This window comes from Cheilinus undulatus, linkage group 15 (assembly GCF_018320785.1).
Source record: "Cheilinus undulatus linkage group 15, ASM1832078v1, whole genome shotgun sequence".
NCBI classification, from domain to species: Eukaryota; Metazoa; Chordata; class Actinopteri; order Labriformes; family Labridae; genus Cheilinus; species Cheilinus undulatus.
Genome location: NC_054879.1, coordinates 42,047,453 through 42,058,084, shown reverse-complemented (window position 1 = coordinate 42,058,084; position 10,632 = coordinate 42,047,453). Strand labels below are relative to the sequence as shown.

The following is a 10,632-nucleotide window of genomic DNA, read 5'->3' as shown; positions in this document are numbered from 1 at the left end:
AAAATAAGGCAATTCTTGAAAAAAACAAAACGTAAGTTATAACTATAAGGTTAAAAGCCAAAGTTATGAAATAAAAAACGAAATTATGAGATAAAAAGTCGAAATTATGAGAAAAAAATCATAATAATGAGATGAATGATAATAGATCATAATTTCGACTTTTTATGTCGTCATTATGACATTATTTCATAATTTCGATTTTTTATTTCATCATTATAACATTATTATTTCATGACTTAGGATTTTTTTTTAATTGCCTTACTTCCACATTTTTCTTTTTTAAGTGTCGGAAATGGGCTCCTAAAAAAAGTCCTTAATGATTAAAAGCAAAAGCCTTCATTATTATGTATTTGTACTGAGCTTGATGTGCCTGTATTGTTCTGTCAGGTCGAATGTGACCAGTAGATGGCGCAAATTGCCTTTTTCCCAAGTGCAAGATGCCAACCGCAAACTGAAACAACATTTCTTAATATATTTCAACAGCTGAAATAAATTAAAGCTTTTACTTCTTGTATTCTGATTTTTCTGAACCAAATAAGTGCACATATAAAACAGAAAGAACACTGAAGTGAAAAATGACACACTGACAACCTGCAGTACAAACAGCTATGACCCGGTCACGTGACTCACTCTGTTTGGACGCCCGTTATCGTCTGCAAAATGGAGGTGAGGTACCCTGAAATCATGCGGATTTATTACGGCTGTTAGTAAATTGCACCATAGTTGTGGTCTCCCTGCATCGTTGGTTTACCTCTTGTGAGAGAGTGCACAGTTTTGTTTTCTAATTTGTGGACACTGTGCAGCTTTATATCCGGTAACGTTTGCCGCAGCTCATGCTGCAGCCTGGCCAATGGAAATCAGTGTTAATGTGTGCTTAGTGGCTAATAGAGTTTATTTCACGGGTTGCTCTTTCATTTTTACTTTAGAATGAATACAAACTGGTGTTTAAGCTTAAACACTCGTGTAAACAAATACTAACCGAGGCTTTAATTCTGTTATGGTGATACAACATTTAAACTGCGGCATTCTCCATGTAAGCTAACGGTAGCTGCCAAAGCTAGCGGTAGGCCGCACTCCCTCTACAGGCCTCAGCCTGACATATTTCCATCTTTTATGAAGTACTTCGTCCATATAAGCCACATGAAGCATTCAAGTGGTAGCCAAGTGTACAAAGTATACAATAAAACATGTTAAACGCCGGCTCGGTTATGCATATTGCAACACGGCTAGCTTTAGGTCCTGTTCACGCGTGTCGACACGGTTTATTTGGCTTTGATGGTGTTTGCTAAGGTTGGAAAAATAATGCTTGAATGCTTTATCAAAGCAGCGTGCTCAAAAAAGATACATTATGGTATTTTGATGACTCGTGATATTTGAACGGTTTAAATACTATCTGTAACAAAGTGGAGTGCAAGTGAGCAGAATGAATTTATCAGAAATGGCAGAAAACCTCCCGCAAACTGCCCAAATTATACACAATATCTAATTGTACTATCTAGACACTTAGCAGGAGTTTGCCTGGAATATTTAATGATTACAAAGTAAAATACTCAATATTAAATGCTCATGATATTGAATTGGGTATCTATCATTTGTGTACTTGTTTCCTTTAATGCAGATGCAATGTTATGTAACCATCATGTATATGTAGTCGTTGATAACCCGTCACTGCTATAGATATATTTGATTCCTACTTTGCTTTTTACAGGACCATGGCACTAAAGAGCCTGAGCAGCTCAGAAAGCTGTTTATTGGAGGTCTGAGCTTTGAAACCACGGAGGAGAGTTTACGGGCCCATTTTGAACAATGGGGTACTCTCACGGATTGTGTGGTATGTTTTTCTTGTAACCCCTGATGAAGTGACCTAACACAGAAATACTAAAACTAAGCACAAAAAGTAAGGAAATTTGTCTTTGGTAAATTATTTCTATTTTGTTGCAGTGCTCTTGGATATAAATCTTGCATAATTTGAAAGCCTGTGAATCCCCTTTTAAATAGTGCCACGTTTATAAGGAACTTGCATTTGTGGGATGAGCAGCAGAGTGGAGTATGTGGGTTGCACCTATGAAATATTTTTCAAATCTTCTCTGCCAGTGCCAAGAATCTTATTTTGCTGTTGACTCCTGTTTTGAGCTTCCTGGCACCTGTGAGTATGGGTCCTGCTGCAGTGGTCAGCAGGTGTCTGCTCCAAGAATCAGGATGCCTTATTCGACTGACCTTGATAGGATAGTATGATAGAACAACTTAAAGCTGGTGTCCCACAAAACCAAGTTGCAACATTATTTGGAGTGAGCCCTAGTGCCATTTCCAAACTGAAGGGGGAGTTAGAGACAGCCCGCCAAGTCCCAATCCCAAGAGGACTGTTTCCTCACTCCATTAACACTTGGGAATTGTTGGCTGTCTCCTACACATTTGCAGTTCTTCCACCCCTACTGAGGCTCCTACTTGTTACATGAATAAATTGTGAAATCGTCAATATGTCGTGTTTTCTCAGATTTCAATCATCCAATCCAAACAGGAAGTTAATGGCAGAATGAGCAGTTTGGCATTGGTAGAGAAGATTTGTCATTTTTTTCATGGGAAAAACCCCACATACTCAGCACTGCTGCTCATCCCACAAATGCATGTTCCTTACAAACTGTGGCACCATTTAAGATTGAAATAGTAAACAGGCTTTTCAGTGGTGTATTACCAAGATGCATTGTTATAAAGAAACGAAACACAAACTTCTTTTTAGAGCTTGTTTAGTAGAAAAATGGAAACCAGTCCGGCATTGAAGTCCTATTACTCTGTTTATTTTACTGTTATGCAACATCCCATTGTTTTTAGGTGATGAGGGATCCCAACAGTAAACGATCAAGAGGGTTTGGCTTTGTGACATACTCCTCTGTTTTGGAAGTGGATGACGCCATGAAAGCAAGGCCTCACAAAGTAGATGGGCGAGTAGTTGAACCCAAGAGGGCTGTGTCTAGAGAGGTAAACAAATCCCAGACCAGGAGGTGAATCATGCAGCAGTGTTATTGTTTGGTGTAATCACATTGATATCCTCTGTTTAAGGACTCCAACAAACCTGGCGCCCATCTGACCGTGAAGAAGATCTTTGTCGGTGGAATCAAGGAGGACACTGAGGAGTACCACATCAGGGAGTATTTTGAGAAATACGGAAAGATTGAATGCATTGACATCATGGAGGAACGCTCCACTGGGAAGAAGAGAGGATTCTGCTTCGTGTCCTTCGATGACCACGACACTGTTGACAAAATTGTTGGTATGTGGTTGTTTTGATTTCAACCTTAAAAGAGAGGGTTCGTTGAAATAAGGCAAGGGTTTGATTAATGTAAGTTTCTGTCCTGTTTTACTTACAGCCCAGAAATATCACACAATCAACTTCCACAATTGCGAGGTCAGGAAAGCTCTCTCCAAACAGGAAATGAGTGCTATGTCCAGCAACAGGGGTAAGCAGTCAGTCCGATCTAGAATAAAGTAATGCTTGATTATTAAATGTACTGTATGCAACTCCCAGCAAATTATGTACATATTGGCTTCTCTTTACGCTTCAGGCAGGAGTGGAGGATCTGGAAACTTCATGGGGAGAGGCAGTAACTTTGGAGGAGGTGGCAACTATGGCCGAGGTGAGCTGATTTGTGTTGCCGTGCTTAGTTGGAGGCATTGGCCTTAACCACACAAAACAGGGTTTTATTTGAAAATAAGCCTCAACTGTAGTAGCACACAGCAGTGTTAATTTTGGCAGCTATTTTTAATTTTAGTCTTAATTTTAGTCTTTAAATGAAATATTTTTTAGTTTTAGTCATTTCTGTCATTTTTAATTTTAGTTGATGAAAGATCAAAACATTTTAGTCTAATTTTATAAAAAGTCCTCACATTTTAGTCTATACTTTCAGTCCAGGCATTTATTCCAGTGCCTAAATCTGGTACCAAGTCATGTTAGCATGTTCTATGGACTCTTCCAAACCTTGGGTCCCTGCTTTCTACAGCTGAGAGGCAGAATAGCTACACCTACATTGTTTTTTGACAGATTCACCCACAGTGGAGAAATATCACGGATTTTGAATGCCGGACGAAAACTACATTACATTTTAGTCTAGTTTTAGTCATCTTGACAAAAACTAAACTTTGGTTTTGTCAGTTTTAGTCATCACAGATCTGTTTTTGTTAGTCTACTTTTTGTCATGGAAAAAAAAGGCTGTTGACGAACATTTTTAGTCATAGTTTTAGTCGACGGAATAAACACTGACACACTGTAGTAATAAAAATATAAAACCATGTGGATTGAAGCCCGTTAACTTTATTTCCCCTGGATTTATACATTGATTTTTATGCTGTTGAAACATCTCAGTGACTGATCAGGTTAGTGGAGCAACAGTACTACCATGCAAAACAAGCAGGCACATGAATAAATGGCAACAGCTCCACTTTTCTGTGCATAGAGAATTGCCATTCTTTAAAATGTGCTCCTCACGCTGCTCCTTTTAAAATGTGCCTGCTTGATTATTTTAAAATGTCTCAAGAAAGGCAAAGGCCTGGGTAGAGCAGTATTGTTATTCCAGTGACCTTTCACCTGCCTGGCATGATGTCACCTGCGTAAAAGCTGCAATAATACAGTCGTGTCAATTTTTAAATGTATGATACATGTAACTTTGTTTTTCAGGTGGCTTTGGTGGAGGGCGAGGAGGTTATGGTGATGATTTTGATAATGGTGAGCGGTTATTACATCTTCATAGTAGTTAAACACTTAGACTCTTTGCTACAGTAAGTCATATGAACCCTCTGGCCAAGTCATGGGTTTTTTTTCTATCCCTGCTGGCTTAAACAATAACAGTGTTGTCTTGAAAAGGTGCTTTACAACAGTGTTATGTCCTTCCAAATAAGGTTATGTAAGATTGCCCCATTTTTGCCTATTACAGGCCCTGGAGGTAATTATGGAGGAGGGCCAGGTTATGGGGGAGGCCGGGGTGGATATGGAGGTGGTGGTGGTCCAGGTTATGGGAACCAGGGTGGTGGATTTGGAAGCAGCTGTGATGGAGGATACGGAGGTAATGGTGGAGGTAACAATTTTAGTGACTACAGAAATAAAACTAGAGTGCTAGGTTTCAGCTGTGGAAATTTCTATTAATACCGAAGCTTTGTTTTAAACTGACTTTTGCCCCTTCAGGATATGGAGGGGGTGGTAATTACAACGACTTTGGAAATTATGGTGGGCAGCAGTCCAACTACGGGCCCATGAAAGGAAACAACTATGGTGGCAGAAACTCAGGGGGACCCTATGGTGGTGAGTTAAAGTGTCATTCAGACTCAAAGATGAACTGACATCCGGCAATTAGCCGTTATGTAATGACCAATCATCGACCACAGGTGGCTACGGCCCTGGGGGTGGCGGTGGAGGCGGCTACGGCTCCCGGCGATACTAATTATCTCATGTTTTGGTAAGTTTCCTTCAGTTCTCTCACCACCCTCGGAGCACAGTACAGAGTGAGCCCATGAAAGTGCAGAATAACTATTTGTTCTATCCTGTATCCATTCAACAGGCTTCAGTTCTTAGCAGCAGAGGCGAGGAGGTGAGCAAAGGAGTTGTCAGGAAAGCTGCAGGTTACTTTGAGGCAGTCATCTGAAAGCATTAGAGGAACACACAAGTCAGACTTTTACTGCAGCTAAATGAAGAAGGACTGTATACACAAGACATGAGTGCAGATGATGCCCCTCTCTAATTGTGATAGATGTTTCCCTATTAAGCAATTTTTCCTTTTGTGCGTCTGAAGTGTGTGTATTGTGCCTATGGTATCAGGGGTAAAGAGTAATTTTTTTAAAAATTTGAAGTCAGTTTTAATATGTTTTTTCTTTTGATATTGGTTAGTTTTCTGCTGGTCAATTAATATTTTGTCTTTTAACCTGGTTGTGTCATATAGTATAGTTAATATCAGGCCATCAGATGAGCTAGAATTACACAATTTTTTTCTTTCTGACGTTATTATGATTGCTCAATTACAAGTGTCAAGTGTACTATGATTTTGTATGTGAAGCACAGTGTGTAAATCCTTCATAGTACCAGTGTGAACAGCTATAAGCAGCCTGGATTAGAAATAAGGGAATCCCTCACTCTTGTTCCCAGAAAACCGAATTCTAGTTTGTTCCGAATATTTTGATTAGTAGAAAAAGACCGAATAAAATTGTGTAGTAAAGTAACATGAAGTTCAGTGCATCATTGGTTCAGAAAGAGATTAATGAGTTATTTGTTTGTTGCCTGTCCAGTATGACTGTGAAGTTAGAAATTCACCCTGTCCAGAAACTTTTACTTATTTTGAAGTATAACATAATTAGGGATGCCCTGATCTTCTGCAAGAGAGATTGGCTGATCCCAATCGTATTTAGTGCTTTGTTGTAGCTGTGTTTTTTTAACTTTATATTGAAGTTGGACCTCGTACAGTTGGCAGCATAACCTCATGAAAGGAGCGTTAAAGTCGTCATTCAGGAAAGTGCTTTAAACAAGTACCCTATAGTAAGGACAGCTGAATAACATGTGATTCATTCATATAATAGACTGAAAAACAGAGCCTATTCACCAGGCCAGAGTGTGGTAAGGGTCTAAAAATATAAGACAATTAGTTTTAAAGAACTAAACATTGTGTTGCACTGATGCAGGAATTTTAAATTGCCATGCTCAAGTTTATTGCCAAAACCCAAATTTTCTTCTCTTCAAGTTGTATTTAAACACATCGTGATGAAATTTTATTTACCTTTGCCTTCTATTCATGTTAATGACCAAAGATCATGATGTAACCCTGTGTTGCCTTGTTTAATTGAGACACACCCTTTTACCCTGCTGGTTTCAACCCAGATTTCAACATTGGATTACTATTTAACCTATTTAACTTGTGATGACGTTTCAAAATAGCCTGGCTGCAGACTGCTGCTCTGCAGACATTGGCTGTCAAACTGCACCACTGTTCGGGCACAAAATGCATGCAAAAATGTCAAAATAACAGATTACACTTCAGGTTAGGGGTTAGGGTAGTGATGGTAAGAAATAGCCTGAATGGTTGTTAATCATATCAATTTTGTTACAAGTTTAAAACCTCTGACACTATTTACCCAAGGCACACCTAAGATATAGCCAAAATCTCAAGGCACACTTTATCAGATCCATGCAAAAATAGCCTCTGTAACGTGTTAGTTCCTTTAAGTTGATGCAGTAATTGCATATGGTTGTGCAAATTCCCACGGCGCGCCTAAGCTTGCCACAAGGCCCTCCAGTGTGTCTTGCCACACCATTTGAGAACCACTGCGCTAATAGTTGCTAAACCTGACCTACAAAACATTAAATACAGCTGAATAAGCAGTGTGCCTTTAGAAAAAACTTGTCCACCATGAAAATATGCTTTAGCCGGCCATACACTGCAAATTTTATCTGATACAGCTACAGTTTTTGAGTCGCATGACTGACTTGGACGTTGTGCCAACTTTCAGTCAGGTCGTGCATTTTGTCGTGCAGGGTACAGAGGAATATGATGGCCCAACTTGTCAGATGGATTTCTGACATGTTTGATATTTCGGTTCCAGACGCTCCCACAGTGAGAGCAGAATCACGAGCTTAATCCTCAAATTTGGGGAATTTTTTACTTTGTAAACTGCCAGAATCTTACATCATCATGACAACAGCAAGGAATGACTTTCTTCTTCCGCCAAGACGTAGCTAAAGCTAGCCACTGTTCACGCAACTACTTCTAAAAATGACAAAGATTGCAACTTGGCAATTCTGTCTCTCCTGCCCTCATGGAGGTGGTATCTACCAGTGGTAGTCTGCAAAAGGGGGCGTCAGAGAGTGGTTGTCTGCAGCCAGACCCCTCTCAGTTTGGGGGATGTTAGCACTGCTGTTTTCAGTGGAGGAGGATGACTGAGTTGCAGCAGCAGCCAAGTCTTTTTCAGAGCTGACAGGTGAAGGTGCGGCTTATCTGTTATGTTTGATTTATGTACCCCTATAGTTAGACTAGACCACACAGTATAAGCCGCGTCTGATCGATGGCTTCAAGCATTTATCGGTCTCATGTTTTAACAAAAATCGGTCGCCGATCAATCAGGGCATCCCTAAAAATAACACTTCTGTGGGTGAAAATAGTGCATATTCTCTTTAAACTTGTACCATTAAAAGGGAGTTTAATATAGTCAAAGGCAGGGGCCCATACACCACATATGCCAGTGTTTAGCGACTAGGATTATTTCCGCCACAAGTTCCTGCAGTTGGGCCCTCAGCATCGCTAGTGTGGAAGATTGCAGATGACTGTCAGACAGGACGTCTTCAGCCCCAGCACAGTGGACCAGTCAGCATTTTGAGAGAGAAGGGAGAAGGCAGCATCGAGCACAACCGGCCAAGGAAGGAAGCTTGCAGTGTCGTTCCTGGTAGTGAGCATCTATCTCTCATTTTCAAGGCTAGCTAAACCCTCCAGCAGCTGGTGCTAGCGAAGAGAAGAAAGACTAGTTCCTGGACAAACTGGATATCCTGTTGAGTCAGATACTGCAGTTTTTTACCCTAGATTTGAGACATTAACAAGAAAAGGGAGTGAGTATTTCACAAAAGCTGACTTAAGAAGATGGAGCAGGTAAGAGTAACCACTTTGCTTGATTTGCAGATGTGGAAAGAGGCATTCTCTTCTTGCTGAAAATCTGTAAAGACCTGATTACATGGAGGGTTCTGGATGGGTAAGACTTTTTCAAAATATTACACAAGGCTGCTCTTATTGTAAATCTAAAAATGCACATGGTGATAACACAGCTTGTAGGGTTTTTGTTTAAGGTAAATCCTGCAGGATGACATCCAGTATTGCACCACTTCACCAGAATCAACTTCCGACCTTCACGTCAGTGTCCGGTAGATCTTAAATGCTAATTGTGTTAGTTATTTCCTACTAAATTTGATTTCCCTTTGCCACAATCTAGGGGGTAAAATTCTATATATACATATTTTGGTTTGTTTTTGTAATTTAAGTGGGGATGGTGATCACTTTTTTAATAATGCAGTTCAGTATGATAGTAACTGCCACTATGACCTCAATAACAAAAATATGACTGAACTAACACCTCCCACAGTATCAAATAAGACACTGACAAAGATGATTTTACACCAGGACAGCTGTTTTTGACTGAATTAGACTAAAAGAAGCCCTAACAAAGTGAATATGGCGATGCTAAGGTACAGTGGGTATTAAGAGTCTACAAATCCTTTTTAAAAAATAGGTTTTTGTGATGTGACAAAATGAGGCCTAGACATATAATTTCAAAACTTTGAATATGCACATCCATAGACTAATACTTGCATAGAGGAGGCTGCATCAAGGTTTTGCACTGTTTTGTTCATTTGGAAGTTAGATGATTAGAAACAGTTTCAAAGACTAAGCTGTTTTAGAATTAAACCTTAAGGTGTCCGCTCAAAAGTGGAAAATGAGGAATTTCACCTCTCAGCATGGGGGTGACCCAAAGCAAACTCAAGTCCACAAAAGAAGGGCTTCACCAGAAGACTATATAAGTTTAGGACCTGCCCAGCCAGAGTCCAGACCTGAATCCTGCTGAAAATCTGTGGGCTGACCTGAGGAGGACTGTTCACAGCAGATGCCCATGTAATCTGACAGATTTTGACCGTTTCTGCCAAGAAGAGTGGGCAATTTTCTGCCAAGTCCTATCCAGCTGATAGACTCCTGTCCCAAAAAGGCTGAATACTGTAATGTAGGGGTTATTAACTACATTTGAACAAGGTCCAGGTTTTGTCTTGACAGGTGCTTTGAGGGCCAGACTTTCAAATTAAAATAAAATGCATATTTTGGTCCAAATAACATATCATATTTCTATTTCTTTCATAACGTAATTATTTTGAATTAACAGAAATCATGAGCAGTTAAATAATTTAGCTACAGGCTTCAGAGACTGATAGTTGTCCATCGCTGAAGCTAATGTGGTGAAAAATAAATAGAGGAAACAGGTCATCTGATTCTCAGGCCAGAAATCCGCACTCTTCTAGAGCCTGAAGTGGAAAGTTGACTGGGAAAACTGCAGATTTAATCAGGACTGGACTGATGAGTATGTGTTTAATGATGTCTCATTTTACTTCTAATTGCTGATTGGTAGATTTCTTTAAAATCAATCAATCATTAACTTAAACCTGATAAAACTGTCACAGTCTTGACAGTTTTGGGGTTAATTTGATAGCCTTAGGGATTTGAAAACAAAATAAAACCATGACATCTTTTTTCTTTCTAACATTTTCTGAATTTAGTCATCTTTAGGGGGCTAGATGAGGAGCTTTAGTAGGCCTGATGTGGCCCATGGGCCACAAGTTGATGATCACTGCTGTAATGTGACAAAAAGGTGCTTTAAAGAAATATTAGTCTGTGGGTTTTTATAATTATGCAACTAGTTTCCTCCTAAAACATGGATTTTTTTGCTCTTAAGTTGAATTGGACAGGCCATAGGTTACATTAAAGTTGCAGTGTGTAGAATTTAAAATATTTGCAACATATACATGATTCTAGACTTCGGTGTTCACTTATGTTTATAACTGCAACAGTGGATTTTAATATAAAATTTATGTTATTTTGTCCCTTCTGTGGTACTGTGGAAAAATGCAAA

At 39.5% G+C, this 10,632-nt stretch overlaps 1 protein-coding gene across 3 annotated transcripts; it reads left to right on the top strand.

The window, feature by feature from the left end:
• Window positions 1-622: 622 nt before the first annotated feature.
• On the top strand, window positions 623-6,201 carry hnrnpa3 (heterogeneous nuclear ribonucleoprotein A3). 3 transcript variants are annotated; one of them, XM_041806935.1, is made up of 11 exons: window positions 623-666; window positions 1,709-1,831; window positions 2,830-2,976; window positions 3,058-3,268; window positions 3,366-3,455; window positions 3,561-3,632; window positions 4,670-4,717; window positions 4,926-5,054; window positions 5,174-5,290; window positions 5,374-5,444; window positions 5,547-6,201. In XM_041806935.1, the coding sequence occupies exons 1-10, from the start codon at window positions 661-663 to the stop codon at window positions 5,427-5,429; spliced, it is 999 nt and encodes a 332-aa protein (XP_041662869.1). In that variant the 5' UTR covers window positions 623-660; the 3' UTR covers window positions 5,430-5,444; window positions 5,547-6,201. The 3 variants fall into 3 exon arrangements, with proteins under 3 accessions (XP_041662869.1, XP_041662868.1, XP_041662871.1); XM_041806934.1 differs by having other exon boundaries at window positions 4,926-5,066; XM_041806937.1 differs by lacking the exon at window positions 4,926-5,054.
• The last annotated feature ends 4,431 nt before the right edge of the window (window positions 6,202-10,632 follow it).